Genomic DNA, 16,670 nt, shown 5'->3' on the forward strand with positions numbered 1-16,670 from the left:
ATGGCTGCCACCAGCGTAGCATTTAGCTCAGTTGAAGCTGCAGTATAGCAGCAGTATTATCAGAACTGGACCACATTTCTTTATAGAACAAAAGCCACACTGAAAACTTCTTTTGACAAAGAAAATGTTTTTGCACTTCTCCTGACCTGCTTCAGCATGAGATTTATCCACCAACAAGCTCCACCTTTCATAAACTACAACAGCATCTGTCTGTCAAGCTCAGGTTAGTACAAGGGCTATGCATGCATACTACCTAATTTGTCTTGTCTCTCTAAAACCTGTCAGACAGGATTTTGAGAAAAAAAAAAGTCTCAGAAGGCAATGGACGAACAGACAACTGTCACATTTATAATGAGTCAGAGAGACAATACAAAATCAGGTAGCAGTTATGCACAGCTCCGGTAGTAACCGGTAGGCTTTGCCATAGTTTATAAATGACAGAACTTGTTGGTGGCTAAATCTTATGCTGACACCTGTCATAGGAAGACTGAAAACATCTTCTCTGCCAAAGGAAAGCTTTCATTGTTTTTTTGCTCTTGTTTTAACAACAATATGTTGTCCCGTTCTGATAAAACTAGAGCTAGATTTGAGCTCAACGCTACACTGGCAGCAGCCATTGCTACCCTCTCCCAGTACAACAAAACCTCGTCCGAAGCTGCTGCCTCATTTTCCTCAAATGACTGTGAATGGTCAGGTCTGTTTTTGAGACCAAGCACAATTGTTTTCAGTCTGGAACTTTGCAAGATGGATTTCCCTGACAGCAGACATGGATCTGGACCAACCAATCTGCTTTGCAATGGTACATATGATAAATTAGTTAAAATGAGCTTTAAAACTTAAATGTGTTGCTGTAAGCTTAATTCCCAAATTTTATTTCACAAATGTCTGCTTTAGAAACTAAATAGCATAAAAGAATACACCTAACTTTCTCTAATTATAACTGAAGTGTTGCCTCTAATCAATACAACTTGGATTTGACCTCTGCTGCTTTAACTGTCAAATGGTTCTCTATAATGGTCTTTAAACACAAGAATAAATCTGCTTTTAGAAAACACTTTCATTTCCATCTGTATCAGTTAGATCTTTGACCAGTACACAGTGGCTGTATTGAAGCTTTTCGATCACTGTTAGCCTCTCAAAGGCCGATTAATGCTGAAGTTCCATCGTCCCATAATGTCTGATAGACTGTGTGAAACTTAAGTGGTTAGATTAGTCTAATTAGAGGCCATTAGTGAGATTACATCCTACATTACGGTGAGAGGAGGGAAACTATATTGTAATGGGATGGAATTAAAGAGACATGAAAAAAATGAGAAGCTGATTTTCTGCTGTTTTCATTTTAAGAGGACTGAGATTTAGATGACTGAAACCAAATGTTATTAATTTCAACTCCTCTCCTTAAAAGTAATTTTTCTTTAGCCTTTTTGTTTTTTAACAGGGTGACTGTTATATTTATGTTAAATCTGTTACAGCTCCAGCAGCCTTTTGCACCAGCTATTTGTAAGTTATGGTCTACATTCAGGTGTGAAGTCTACAATAAACCCTACACTGAAAGTACAATGCATTCAGAAAGTGAAACCTTTACAAAACTGTCACCATGAGCAGACTGTAAGGTTTTAAATTTAAGGTGTAACTTCTCCCTATATTGGAACTATCTCAGCTTGTGCAAGCTCTTAATGTTAGTAGAGCAAAATCACTGTCTTCAGAAAGAACTTGTGCTCAAACGAGGCTTTATTTAACTAGCACAGAGGTGGAGCAACCTGTGCTGGAGTATAGAAAATGAATCACATGTGTCCAAAGGATGAAAGAAAATCTAGAAATTATCACCATTTATTTTTGTTTTATTTGATATTTTGTATCTATATTTTGGTAAGATTTTCACTTTTTTAAAGTTGTTTGGTTTCTGATTATTGTTAAAAATTGTTCTCAATCATGTTTTTGCCTAAACATTTCATTTATTTTATGAAAGCACTTGATCATTAGAGCAAAATGTTCTGTAGCATCTGACTGTTTGGCAATAAAGTTTTAAGATTTTTTCATTCATCCACCATTTATTTGTCTTGTACTTTCTGTACGCAATGCCTCTGAAGTTAATCGACAGGATCAAATCTCTCCTTTTTGCACCAAAACTAGAATAAGAAAACAAGATTAAATATTCTGATTTGATTAGTGACAGCTTAAAGGTGAACATAAACAAAGTTCCTCTTCTGACAAATTAAAAAAGAGTTAGAAGAAGAGAAAGTCTGAAACTCCTCCTACTGCAGGGAGTTGTTACTGCCCTTATTTATTTGAACAATATCTTGTTTCTTTGTTAGAGGTGTATAAAACAAATCACCTAGAGATGCAGTCTCCATTTACAAACATTCGTGATCCTACAGTGAAGTCATTATTCTGACTGAGCTCCATAATGTGATGTATACAGAACACCTGAGCTTTACTACAACTGCACTGCTTGTCTGTGGCTTTATAGAAACATTTTGATATCGTTAAAGTTTTTCTCTTCAGCTCAAGGTCCATGATGTCCATGGAGAACATGCACAGCTAATAACAAAAAAATCACAGTGCTTTACAGCCAATTGAAAGTCTGAACATATGGCTTTAGAGTGTGTTACCATGATGAAAGAGAGTTTAAATTAGAGGCAGCTTATGGGCATGAAAAACTCTGACTTTGGACATGAAGTTTCTCAGTGACCCAGGTCATGGTCATTCTAGGCTTGATTAGTCTCCCTGCAGCACAAATTTAGGTGTTTTGTGATCGGAAGAAATGGCATTTTATGTCATAATAACAAACTATCAAAAAATTAAACTTACTCTGATATTAGACAAAGATAACCCAAGTAAAGTCAAAATGTAGTTTAAATGATGATTTAATTTATTAAGGGAAAAATAATCAAAACCTACCCTGTCCTATGTGGAAAAAGTCATTTCCCCCTACCACTAATAACTGGTTTTCCACTCGTGGAGACAGCAACTGCAAGCATTTGTCATAACTGGCATTGAATCTTTCACATCATGATCATCACATCATCATCACTGTGGAGGAATTTTGTCCCACTCTTCTTTGCAGAATTCCTTTTATTCAGCCACACTGGAGGGTTTTCCAGCATGAACTTTCTGTTTAAGGTCACACCACGGCATCTCAGTCAGATTTAAGTCCAGACTTTGACTAGGCCAATCCAAAACCTTCATTTTGTTTTGTCTAAGCCAATTAGAGGTGGACTTGTTGGTGTATTTGGGATGATGTGCACTTGAGCTTGAGGTCATGAATTGATGGCTGAAAATTTTCCTTCAGATTTTCTGATAGAGAGCAGAATTCATGGTCCATCAGGTCCAGGTCCTGAAGCAGCAAAACAGCCCCAGACCATCACACTGCCACCACCATGTTTGACTGTTGGTGTGATGTTCTTTGATGAAATGATGTCTTATTTTTACTTCAGATGGAACGGGACGCACACCTTCCAAATTGTCTGGTCAGTCCCCAGAATATTTTCCCAAAAGTCTTGGGGATCATCGGGATGTTTTTAGTCATATGTGAGACGAGCAGTGGTGGTGTTGGCCTTGGAACTCTCCCATGATGCCGTTTTTGCCCAGTGTCTTTCTTATTGTTGAATCATGAACACTGACTTAACCAAGTCAGTGAGGCCTGCAGGTCTTTAGATGTTGTGTTCTGGGTTCCTCTGGGACATCCTGGATGAATCGTCGTTGCGCTCTTGGAGTCATTTTGGTAGGCAGGCCACTCCTAGGAAGGATCACCACTGTTCCAAGATTTTTCCATTTGTGGATAATGGCTCTCAACATGGTTAGGTGGAGTTTCAAAGCCTTAGAAATGTCTTTGTGACCCTTTCAAGACTGATAGATGTCAGTGACTTTGTTTCTCATCTGTTCTTGAGTTTCTGTAGATGGCGCCATGATGTGTTGGAGATCTTTTAGCCTTCTTCACTTTGTCAGACAGGTTGTATTTGAGGGATTTCTGGAGCTCAGCTTTCAAAAAAAGTAGTAAATCACAGTTAATTCATGATAAAACAATGGGGCTGGGGTTTGACTTTTTTCCACTAGGGCTAGGTAGGTTTGGATGTCTTTTTTTCCCTTCAGAAATGAAATCATCATTTATCATATAATCTTTCAAAAACTGCATTGTCTGTGATGTGATTTCTTCGTTTTTTTACAACACAAACCATTTTAAAACCTTAGAAAAATAAGACTTCTTGGGCTCATTGTGGGCTTAGCAATATTAAATACCAGCACTGCAGATATTGTTGCTGATTCAGCATAACCACCTCATTTCCAGCAACAGAAGAGGAGAGCAGCAGCAAATATTTAACATGTCCTCATCTCTGACTGGTGTCAGACTGTCACTGCCATCAAGGTGAAGATACTTCAGCTGTGATTGGAGGGAAACTTCCAATAATATAATATAATATTAAACATATTATATTATATTTATTGTTCCGCTTTTAAGAATTAGATTACATCTAAACAGAACATATCCTATGTGTTTTAACATGTCCTCATAGATCTGAGCTGTACATAGTGTTTGCTATCATTTGTATCTCTGCAGGGTTGTTTACTCATGTTTTAAACTGTAAAAATTAAGTTTTCTGGACTCACCCTGTGATCTCTGTGCAGAGGGAGCTCTTCGACATGGAGCCGTGGGAGAGACCGAGAGAAGAGTTCAGACTGCTGAAGAAGCTGGGAGAGGGACACTTTGGAGAGGTGTGGGAGGCTCTGTGGACCACGGAGAATAAGAAAGTAGCCATCAAAACGCTCAAACAAGGTGAGAACAACGAGACAGGCCGAGTACTTCAGTTTATGTGTAAAATGTATCTTCACTGATACCTGTCTTCCTCCTGCTGCAGAGGACACGAAGCAGGACGAGTTTGTGAAGGAGGTTCAGGCGTTGAAGAGTCTCCATCACCCAAAGCTGATCCAGCTGTTAGCGATGTGCTCTAGAGGAGAGCCGGTCTACATCGTGACTGAACTCATGAGCAAAGGAAGCCTCAAGTCCTACCTCGCCTGTGAGTTCTAATACACACACAGATGGAAATCTGTTTCAAACCAAAAAAGTTGAGATGTTGTGTAAAATATGAATAAAAACAGAATACAGTATTTAACAAATAATTTAACCTATATTCAAATCAAATCAAATCAAATTCTTTATTTCAGACCCAGGGGGATCCATAGTTCAGGGTAAAAAATAAATAAATAAATAAATAAAATAAAATATAAGAAGAAGAAAGAAAAAATAACACAAAGGAATAGTACAAAGCCTTCCACATGTTCAGTGTCTAACATACAGACATGTTCACCAATGGTTCCACTGTCTGGAAAAAAATCTAACAGAACTGCATACAGGGTTAACCAAAACATTGATTAAGTCATTTTTCTGACCCAGATGCCCTACATATAAATCTAAACATCAGGTTACGTAAAACAGCAGAGCAGGCAGGTACCCCGACACTAACGAACATCTGGCTTGCACTGGAGCTTCTTGAGGCTCTCAGCAGCAGCCTCATGCAGTCATTATAAGCTACTGTGAGTTTTTTAATGCTTCCTTGTTTATACCGGCACCACCGATAGGCAGTATACAAAGGTGTACAGTACGCTCTAAAGAGTGAGATCTTCACAGATACTGAGCACATTCTAAACTTACGACACAGCATATTCACTTTCGTCTGAGGTGCTGAAAGTGGAGTTCTTTCACATTTTTGCTTGATACATCTTAAGTTGCTCAACTGTGCAGGGTTTACATTGTTGTATTTTATGCTTCATAAGGCACAAAATATTTTCAGTGTAGACAGATTGCATGTTGCTGCTTGGCCATGAAAACCCATGCATGAAGCTCCCACTGCATAGTTTTAGTGTTTACATAATGGCAGTGGAAGTTCAGAACTCTTTAGCTATGGAATCAGCAGAGCATTGGGGAATTTTACGCACTATGGGCCCTAGCAGGTGTTGACCCAGCAGGAATTAAATTGGACTCATTTTGTCCCAACTTTTTGGGAATTTGGGGTTTCTAAAACAGCTGAACCATTTACTATGTAGTCAGCCCTCCAAAGCATTAATCTAAGGATATGAGTGTAGAATCAGTTCTGTGTTATTTCATTATTTACTGTAACTAAATGCCACTAGACTGCTTAAATGATTTTACAGTTGTTTAAAATGCAAAGAGGTTTAAAACGGGTAATTTAGCTCCTGAGTTTGATAATTTCAGTCTTTACCTCTAGAATTTTTTTTGGAAGCCTTGAGAAACAGTATTTAGGTCAAGCAGCGTTAAATCTCTCACAGCAAATGGAATTATAATCTGTGTTCTGGCAGAAATATTATTCTGACGTTGGACAAAAGGCTTTAATCACTGAGTCTTAGTAAGCAGAGTGTGAGGGGCTTGAGTCAGATATTTCTCATTCCAGTTTTTATTCCCTGTGTGTGTGTGCCGCGACGGTACTTATCTGCCTTCTGTGCAGAATTAGCGGCATGGTTTCAGTAAAGCTTTAGACTTCTCTGAAATGCCTCCTTCAACAAAGAGAGGGAAAAAATAGCCTCCTTTAGAAACTAGAAGGATAACTGTTGAATATATTCAACATGCAGGTTGTCAGTGGTCACAGTTCTACATCAGGGGTGCAGTCCCCGCTTAACCTCACTTTCTGGCTTCACCTGCACAAAAACACGGAGCTTCATTCATCATCATCAGCCTTTCAAAGCTACTAGATGATAGATAATTATAACAGACTGTGATGCAGCACAGAGGAAATTACTTATAAGCAAAAGTGGTAGAGGGCTGACGACTGCAGGCTAAAGGGAAGAAAGTATGTTAAAACATCAGTATCCTAACTGAGGAACAAGGATTTGCACCATATGCTGATGATATAATTGCTGTTAACTGCACAGTTAAATGATGCGTGCCAGGCATTCCCTGCAACAGTTTTTCATTTTGGCAGTGGGCATCCTCAAAAATGAACATGAAACAGATAATGGTTAATTATTATCCATTATAGCACTGAAAAGTACCAAAAGCTGTGTTACCAATACCACCATCAATACTTCTCTGTTGTTTGGTGGGAAGACAAACAACAATCTGTTTTTAACAGAAGTGGTTTAAGATGAGTAGATTTGAGTTATAAAGGTTGAAACGTCCTGATAAAGGTTTCTGCCCCAAGAATCGGCACGCTTTGTTGACCTATCTACACAGGTCCTGCTGTCATGACACTGTGTGAAGCAGCTTATTGGCTCCAGTTGAAGTGTTTGATCGATCAATATAACAGACCGTTTACATCAAAAAATCCTTGATAAATCAAACTGATGGTAGCCCAGATGTCTCTACCTACTAATCTCCTTGTTTCCTCCTAAATAAATCAAAACCAGCTGATACGTGATGTTCCAAACTACTCAGATTACAAACGTACTAAAACAAGCCTGACTACCTCTTATTCCAAAGTCTGTTCCTGTGTGTAGACTCTGTCTCTATAAATAGATTAATTTCTTAATAGTTAGCAGCTGCTTTTAGCCAACAGAAGTAGAACAATGAAACAAGTTCTTATAGAACCTCCATCTCTAAATGTAACATAATTTAAGCTCTATTTTTAGCTTTGTGCAGCCAGTTTCATAATGAACATTAAGTATTTTAAACTTGTTCAAGTTAGGACATGGAGCAGCTTGTTTTTCTGGATCCTCCATCGCTGCATTTGATTAAATGACTACTTAGAAGACCAAAAACATTAAGACTCATTAAAGCTATCACATTATTCTGTGCTGCTTGTACTCATGTTTACTGGAATCTTACGTTTGTAAATATCTGGGTTTATCTGGTAGTTTTGGGAGCTTTGAAATTAACCACTTCAACCTTGGAGCAAATTGGAGGTTTTTTTTTTCATATTTAGAGACTTAAGAATTTCTGCATTTAAATACGTACATTAATTTAAAAAGGTACCATTCCTATGTTATGTTTTTTTAAATTGAGGTTTTACAGTATCTCAGATATTTCCTAAAGTTTTCAAAGAGAGAAATTCTTCATTTTTATAATTTCAATAGACCCTGTCTTTTTATGGAGGCAGCCAAAGTTGTAAGTTCAATCACCAAACTCCCCTCTGTAACATGGAAGAAAGCCAATTAGATTATTTTCACGGTTCGTCAGCCCTAGCCCTGATTGATAGTCACATGGCAAGGACCTGAGATAGTCACCTGACCTGATGCATGTCTACAACCACTTCTGTACTTTTGGATTTTAGCCAAAATTGCATGTTTTCTCATTTCCAAACATGCATAAAAGAAGTGAATCCGTGCAGCAGAGTCTGTATCTCCTTATGTAAAGCTGCAGGAGACCCAGCTTCCTCACCATGATGCTTCAGTTAGACTCTGAGTCCAGTGAGGATAAGAACCAGACCTTCACAGCACAGACATGCCGGTAATTTATTTTACAGCATAAGTGTGTATGCTGCAGTGTGAGTCGCATGTGAGCATATGGTTCACCATCAGTTACACACTTTGGCCTTTTAATGTCAGCTAACTTAGCCTTGAATGTCTTTAGAAATGGTAGATGGCATTTAAAGAACACTGTTGAGTTTGTCTGTAGAGATAATGAAAAAACAAGTCACTCTGTCCACCTGCTCTGACTTCTTATCCTCATTCTGTCTGTGTGTCAGAGCCGCTGTCGGAGGCTGCACAGTGTGATATTCTAAATCATAAAATGACTTAAAGACCCAGTGAGAGAAAAATGTTAAATCTCAGGATTACATTTAATACATGTGCAGAAAAGGCACTACATTTATCAGGCTTTATTTTTTTCTTTGATCAAAAAAAAAAAACAATATTTATCATAGAGAGAAACTATCACAACGTTGTTTTTATTCCAGTGTGGTTCAGCCCTACTTCAGCCAGAATTCTCTACCTCTATATATCTGTTTATCACCTTTTATGTGCTTGGTTTAACAGCATACTACATAAATAATTAATATATCTTTAAAAGGCTATAAAATACACCGACTCCGTTTTCATTACGATGCTGCATCAATCTGATCATTCCCAGGATATTAGACCATTTATTTCTGTGTTGCTTTTTATTTTGCATCTTTTTAAATCTGCTTTTTCTTTTTTTTTCCTGTTAAATATACCACACGCTGTTCAAACAAGCACATTTCAAACTAGAAAGATTAAACTATCAGCTACACCACTGTCAGCTCAAAAGTAATAAAGGAAGGAAACCTAGAAATAACCCTGTAAATTCAGGCCTTTTAAACTAAACAGGGTCCTCAATTTAAACAAGAAGTAAACAGCAGAGATGGCGGCACTGGTCTGGTCTCTTCATATTGTATCAATGTTTTGGTTGAGGGCCCTCTGATGGTGGAATTTTAAATACTGTGCATTTAAGTCTTAGGGATATCATTTTTCCCAAACTGGACTTTTGGCTTGAAGTCCTGATTTATTTTCAGGAATGAAACCTCCTCCCATGGCTTCCTTTTAGCCTCATTTTTATGCTTCATTAGACATTTATACTGCTGTGTACCTGGCAGTCCTTTTAAGACTTAAAGGATTTTTTTTTTTTTTTCTATTTGCTTATCTACACAGCGATAAATGTGAAGCTTTATGAGTCACTTACAGTCATTTAACTGTTGAAAAACAACCTCTGTGGCCTGATATAGTGTATGGTTCTGGGAAAAAGGGGTTATAATTTCCATTTAATCTAACACTGATTTACTTTAACCTGTTCTTGCCTTTCTAGTCCATGTTTCAGTACCAAAATGTTCCTGATGTACTGGTGCTATTCAGACTGTGCTGTCTCCATTTCACTCCCAGGAGCTTTGGATTAAAATATGATGACAATGTGACATTGTTTTGACACTTCACTTTTTAAAACACCATCAATGATTAAAATAACTATCATTTTAAAACATTGGGTGCTGAAAGAATGTGATTTTGATAACCCTGATGCATATGTGATCCTGTTACATGAGCTTAGTTATTGCTTGCAAGATAAATCCATCGTGTTCACCTGCTCAGCTTACACTGTGTGTGTTTCTCTGTGTGTATTATTGTGTGTGTGTGTGTAGCTGCAGAAGGCCAGGTGCTGACCTCAGCTCATCTGATCTACATGGGCAGTCAGATCGCAGAGGGCATGGCGTACCTGGAGGACAGAAACATCGTCCACAGAGACCTGGCTGCCCGCAACATCCTGGTGGGAGAGGATCTGGTATGCAAGGTGGCCGACTTCGGCCTGGCTCGGATCATCAAGGCAAGCGTGACGAGTCTGTGTGAGAGAGGAAGAGAGTGGTTATTTTCATCTGACAAAAGCAGTTCCCCCTTTTTTTAGAATAATGCTGATTCTTTCTGTGTGTTTTATTAATAATGTAGCCGTTTCTTTTTAGTTGGCTCATGTTTACTTAATGCATGAACTCCATCTGTCCTTCCATCTGTACGGTGTGATGCAGCAGCACTCAAAACACCATCTTTTATTCATACAGAGCCTGCGAGGCAACCACTGACTTAACCTTTAATGCTGTTTGTTTCTAATCTAGTAATCTCATTAGAGACAACAATATTTACTGTAAATACATCAGGTTTTCCAAAGAGCTTAATAGTGTGGTTCCAGAGGTAAAAATCTCTTTAATTTTTTCCATAGCAGATTTGATGTAAGCTTATATGTAATGCATCATTTTAGATATCTATTTCTTTAGCTTCATATTTGTGTAGTTTCTGTGTATTTTACCGTCATATTTGCACGTCTGGACCCCTGGAAGAGTAGGTCCCAGATACTAAAAGGATTCAAATAAATAAAGACCTACATATTCATTTAAAGCACTGAAGCAAAACCAAGGGGTTTGCTTAAATGCAGGATTTTTTTTGGGAGAAGGCTTGTTATGTTTCAGAAACATGAATGCTAGAAAAAATGTGCGAGTCTATTCCGTCATATTTAAACCTGTTTCTCCCTCTCCCTCTCCAGGACAGCGTCTATACAGCCAGTAGAAACACAAAGATCCCAGTGAGATGGACAGCTCCTGAAGCAGCGATCTACCAGCGTTTCTCTGTGAAATCAGACGTCTGGTCGTTTGGCGTCCTGCTCTACGAAATGATGTCCCGAGGCAAGATGCCTTATGAAGGTACTTCGCTCACTTCTGCCTGTTTTATGAACATTTGGAGCTTTTATGACCGGTCTGCTGATGCTTCAAGGAAACTAATCAGAGTGTTAAACTCCCAATCAGTAATAGTGAATAGGAAGCATAGACTGGGATTGTCAGGCACAAGATCTGTATTAATTTTAAATTCTCATGTAATACTATTTCAAATCAAACAATATGGAAAATCATTTCATGGGATGCCTGGTATTGGATTTTTTTTAACTGATATCGATATTCAAATGTAGTTCAGCCCTAAAACTTCTATCAATCCATCCATTTTCTATACCGCTTATCCCGTTTGGGGTTGTGGGGGGCTGGAGCCTATCCCAGCTGTCATTGGGTGAGAGGTGGGGTACACCCTTGACTGTTCGCCAGTCAATTGCAGGGCTGACATATAGAGACAGACAACCAGGCATTCACACCTATGGCCAATTTTAGAGTCACCAGTTAACCTAACGAGCATGTTTTTGGTGGTGGGAGGAAGCTGGGGTACCCGGAGAGAACATACGTGTGCAAGGGCCCTAAAACTTTAGTCCTTAAAACATACTGTAAAGTGTAAGGAATGATGATTAATAGGGGTGTAATGTACGGCAAAATTTCGGTTCAGTACGCATCTTTTGAAGTCCCGGTTTGGTACACTTTCGGTACAGTAATTAAAGCAAATAAATAACAGAATTTATTATTATTTTTAAAATTCTGTTAAATTGTATTACAATAAATGGGCTGAATAAATTCCATTTAAATTATTAATAATGCAGCAATCTTCTTCCAAAAGATCTTCAATTAATAAAAATGCTAATAAATAAATACAATTTTAATTACTAGGTTATTTCAATTGATATATTGACATATTTATACCCATTCTTTAAACACAAAAATTTCCCAGCCAATTTGAACACATCATCATACAACCGTAAATTACCTTGTTAAACATGCTAATTAGCATCTATCCTGCTGATTTCAACACGGACTTCAGCACTGGATTACTTTTTGAACCAGTGGGACCTACAACAAAGTTTGGGAGAATTTTTCACAGCCCATCTTGGCGGATAAAGAGGTTAGAGCCGTGTAAAATCTGAAGATAACTTGACGCAGCTGCAGACATGATGGAGTCCCATCTCCCACTCCTCCGAGGCTGACAGTTGAAGGTTTAGAATTAATTCGTCTCACAAAACACGGCCCCATTGTTATAACAAAAAGATCTTAAATCATGGGAAAGTCATAACCGGATGTGAGGCTTTTTGTTGTTCCTCCTCGTTACAGTGACGTTTTTGTTTGAGTGGTGCTTTTTTTAAATGCTTTGATTGGTCCGCTGGACGACGTGCTGTCAGCGACACAGCTGCTGAATAATGTCAGCGCTACTGTTGCTGTTTTTGTCCACTGTTGTATTTTACTGGGGAACAGTGTTCCTAAACAGGACACTTTTATCTGGGAATATTCAGGCTGTTGCTGTCATTTGCTATGGTTGTGTGGTTGCCAGGACAGTGTGACAGTGAGTTGTTCTCTGGTTTTCTGTCTGTGTATGAGCTTCATTACACATGTATCCATTCGGTACACGTGTGTACCATACCGAGAGGCCCGTACCGAACGGATACAGTACTAATACATGTACCTTTACACCCCTAATGATTAACACAGAAAATACTTTAGCTGATATAGGTCTGTTGGCCTTTGTATGGCTAATATTTACAGCTGATACAGGCAGAATTTTATAGCCTATTGGTAGGATATATTATATATATTGGCAGGAATTTTTATATCTGCCAGTACCAATATCATATGGATTATATCATGCATCCCTAAATCTTTCAGTATGCTTTGCCCCGTTTCAGCTTTTCAACGAGTTACCTTTGGATCCTCTGGCTGTCTTTCAAATGCTGTTAATATGGACAAATTTACAGCTTTGTACATTTTACACAAGTACACTACACTTATAGTAGAGATATAATGCTTACCCATCTTTCTCGTGGTGATTTCCAAATTACCCCTGCTATGTTTGCATTAAACTAATAACTTTGAGGTTAAAAACTGTAAAGCCAGTGCCTAGTCCAGTTTGGGTCAGATTGAGGTGTATAACAGCAAAAATAAATCAGACTCAGGCCATGTTATCTAAGTGTGTGCTAAAAAATACTGCAATTTATTATCACATGCTCTTTGCCAGATGATAACATAACTTTAAAGATAATTATATATATCTGAAGACTTACACTGACTTTACCTTTCAAGGTTGATGTGTTGCAGAGATCCCTGAAGTTTTCATAGCTGTTGTTTTGGCTTTCTGCACAGTGCACCTCTCTTTATTTCTCTCCTGCAACACAAAAATAAAAATCCATCAGCAAACTCCTCTAACTTTTATGTTTTTATGTCTGTCTGCTTTAGGAAAAAGCAACAAAGAAGTGTTGGATCTTCTGTCATCAGGGTTTCGGCTGCCCTGTCCAACCCGCTGTCCTCAGAACATTTACCGGATCATGATGGACTGCTGGGCTGCTGAGCCCTCAAAAAGACCCTCTTTCCACGCCCTGCACAGCCAGCTGGACACGATATATGCCAGGATATATTTCAAGACTATAGAGGTGTAGAAAGAGGGAGGCATGTCCTCTGTAAATGACATCGAAGACGGACGTCTATGTGAAGAAAATGTCCTCGCTTTTTATGTAATCCTCTTCCACCACAGGGTACATGGACTCCAAAAACACCACGGTGTGGCAGGATAAAATGAGGATGACATGGAGAGGATACTCGCCAAACTCCAGGACAAAAGAGGAAAATGAGGAACATGTAATTTCTCAGGCTTCAAGAAGGAAAAGTGGACAAAGACGTGACTGAACTCAGCCTGAGAAAGATGTGTAAATACACTCCTACCTACAGACACTTAAACCCTTTGGCACATTCACAGAACCAACTGTTTTTAATTTTATACCCTTTTCTTGTTTTATAAATACTATTTTATTACTCTATATGTGCCATGTTGGTGTATGTATGCACACTTTGAAATGCTTTGATGAAATCACAGTCAGACTTTCATGAATCACCTTTCTACTGACTGCAGAGCCTGTGCTAAAACAATGAGGTAATGTGCAATAATTTAATGCTTGCTGGGTTTTTAGCCACGCTAGCGGCCTGAAGCCTAATCGCAGAGTTTGTCCAACATGTCAGTTGATATCTCATCATTTATCAGAGATGTTTGATGCAACTTTGGTGATCTTGTGACTTTTTTTTATCAGGCACCGAGATCAAGTCAGAATGTCACTCGTCTTGTTTTTAGGTTTTATCTTGTCACCGGGTATGGAGCAAATTTCTGCTGAATTCAGCTGCACTTTAATGTATGAGGAAAGACTCATTAAAGGTATTTATTAACCAAGAACATCTATACTTTACCTATAACCCGCAGATTAGACAGGACTGATAAAATCCAGATCTTGTAAAGAGTTAAAAAAAAAAAAAAAAAAAAAAAAAAAAAATTTGAGCATTACAGTACATGTGAAGACTCACACCACTTTCACACTCCAGAGGCAGTTGAGCTTAAGATAAAGATGAGAAGCAGGAGCGAACAGCTCACCAGGCTCTAATGTTCTAAATGTTAAGATATATACACAAAGTAACCATCATTGCCATGAAATGTACAAACACCTCTTTCCTTTCCTTATCACAACCACAACCTCCTGGAAAGCATCAAGCTGAAATGGGGTTGTATTTTAAACCCAAAGCTGGTGCAAGCAAAGGAGGCAGTGCTGCACTAGGTAACCGAGAGAAATGTGATGTTATTTTCTTTACAGCAGTTATGCTCTGAAGAACTAGTACAGATGTTAACACCTCTGCACAGACATGAAGGAAGGAGCTGACGTTTCTTTGATTGATGCTAAAGACACCTCTCTCTTTATTCAGTCTATTTTATTGTCATCAGAAGATGAACATGTTAACATACATCTTTATATCCTGACCTGTAGTTTTGTAACAGTTTCACAGTCCTGCACGAACACTGTCACCCATAAATTTTCAAAAAAGGAAAAAAAAAAACATTCTAGACAGAGAACAGAACCACTGCATATGCCTCCTCTGGTTAATAATGATCATTTGGAAGATATATTTTAAAGACCCTGTAAAGTGAAATCCAAAATTTTTGTCTTAACACACTAGATCTGTTGGAATATGGTTGCTGTAAATGTGTGAAAACATTGAGATCTACATGTGACTGAATTCTGGATTGAGACCATTAGAAACTTTTTCACCTCTTTCCTAGCTGGATTTAATGTGGGCGGGGCAAATATGTCGGCTGGTGATGTTACTGGCCCACTGTGGGGAATGGCCCCGCCCCTCTAACACCACAATATTAAATCACAGAGTGGTTCATCTCAGTCCAGTCTGTTGTTAGTTGATATCACTGCCTTTATTGAAAGTTAACTGTCAGTTAAATGCTGTTTTGTTGTTCATTGTGAGGTAAATTTGACAAATCTATCAGCCACAGTGGTCTATGGATCATTTAAAGCAGGGGTTCTCAACTGGTGGGTCAGGACACAAAAGTGGGTCGCAGAGCAGTTTTCAGTGGGTCATGACTTGGTGTCGGTAAAAAAAATGGTGGCAAAAAGTCATGAGGTCCTTAGTGGACACGCACCGAAACCTCTTATTTTACCGTTTTACTGTGACATTAAGCAAATTTTAACATTTGGTAGAAATGTACACATAATGATGGGAAAAGAGGTGTTAAACTTTTCAGTTTTGTCCCTTCTGTTTTACATACCATCATACACCATACCATCAATTGACTAAACATGGGTTGTTGAACAGTTTTTTGAAATTTGGGTCGCAATCTTTCGTAAGAGAGACTGATGGGTCCTGAGGCTAGACCAGTTGAGAACCACTGATTTAAAGCATCCTAACAGAGATTTGAGCCAGAAAACGGACTTTGTCTCTTCTTCTAAGGTCAACGTAAGGTCAAGGGACAGGATAATGGCGTGAGTGCTTTCCTCTGCTTTTTAAATCTGGGAGGATCATATTTCTCCTGAGTGGGCGTGGCCTCAGTTCATTTAACAGACACGCCCACACCACCTTCCTCATTTTTTTATGATTTTGAAGCTTAATTTTATAAATTTAGAGATGTTTTATTTGACTGAAATTGCCTGGGGGTTCATAACACAGTGGCCTGTCACACAACAAACCTAAGAGATTTAGGTTTATTTATTAGATTTATTATAGATTTATATATTTATATTTATTTTCACTTTACAGGGTTTTTAATTTGTGTATACATAATCTTAAGGAAAATCTCATTTATTTTGCTTTACATTACCATTAATTCTGCCCCTGATTTGGTATGTGCTCAGTGACTCTGATGTGAACGCTGAAAATCAAAAATGACCAACTTGACCTTATTTGGTGCCAAAAACAGCTTTCAATATTTGTTTAAAATTAACTAGAATTGAATCATAATTCAAAAATTCTGAACACTATGAAAGAGTTAGGTTTGTTATTGGAAAGACTCTTCAATTAAAACAAGAAAGAAGTCCATGGAGCTTATTGGTCCATCATGATGGATTAAGCAGGGCCACACAGTAACAACCTGAAGCT

The 16,670-nt window shown here is 38.3% G+C and overlaps 2 protein-coding genes and 1 long non-coding RNA gene across 3 annotated transcripts in view; 1 reads left to right on the forward strand and 2 right to left on the reverse strand.

Annotated features, from left to right (window-relative positions):
• zgc:194282 (tyrosine-protein kinase Srms) overlaps positions 1–14,506 on the forward strand; it is a 41,972-nt gene extending 27,466 nt beyond the window's left edge. Inside the window, exons 4-8 of the mRNA XM_041799829.1 lie at positions 4,627–4,774; positions 4,857–5,015; positions 10,041–10,222; positions 10,931–11,087; positions 13,485–14,506. Coding sequence (XP_041655763.1) covers positions 4,627–4,774; positions 4,857–5,015; positions 10,041–10,222; positions 10,931–11,087; positions 13,485–13,684 — 846 coding nt within the window. The 3' untranslated portion in view covers positions 13,685–14,506. The remainder of the gene's footprint in view (positions 1–4,626; positions 4,775–4,856; positions 5,016–10,040; positions 10,223–10,930; positions 11,088–13,484) is intronic.
• LOC121517796 (tubulin alpha chain-like) overlaps positions 1–16,670 on the reverse strand; it is a 1,079,624-nt gene that overhangs the window by 709,010 nt on the left and 353,944 nt on the right. The window lies entirely within an intron of this gene.
• Positions 1–16,670, reverse strand: part of LOC121517811 — an 86,946-nt gene that overhangs the window by 3,287 nt on the left and 66,989 nt on the right. The window contains exons 2-5 of the long non-coding RNA XR_005992579.1: positions 13,324–13,413; positions 10,115–10,237; positions 4,837–5,022; positions 4,609–4,725 (exon numbers count right to left, since the gene is read on the reverse strand). This is a non-coding gene — a long non-coding RNA (uncharacterized LOC121517811). The remainder of the gene's footprint in view (positions 1–4,608; positions 4,726–4,836; positions 5,023–10,114; positions 10,238–13,323; positions 13,414–16,670) is intronic.

The sequence above is a fragment of the Cheilinus undulatus genome, linkage group 11 (assembly GCF_018320785.1).
Source record: "Cheilinus undulatus linkage group 11, ASM1832078v1, whole genome shotgun sequence".
NCBI classification, from domain to species: domain Eukaryota; kingdom Metazoa; phylum Chordata; class Actinopteri; order Labriformes; family Labridae; genus Cheilinus; species Cheilinus undulatus.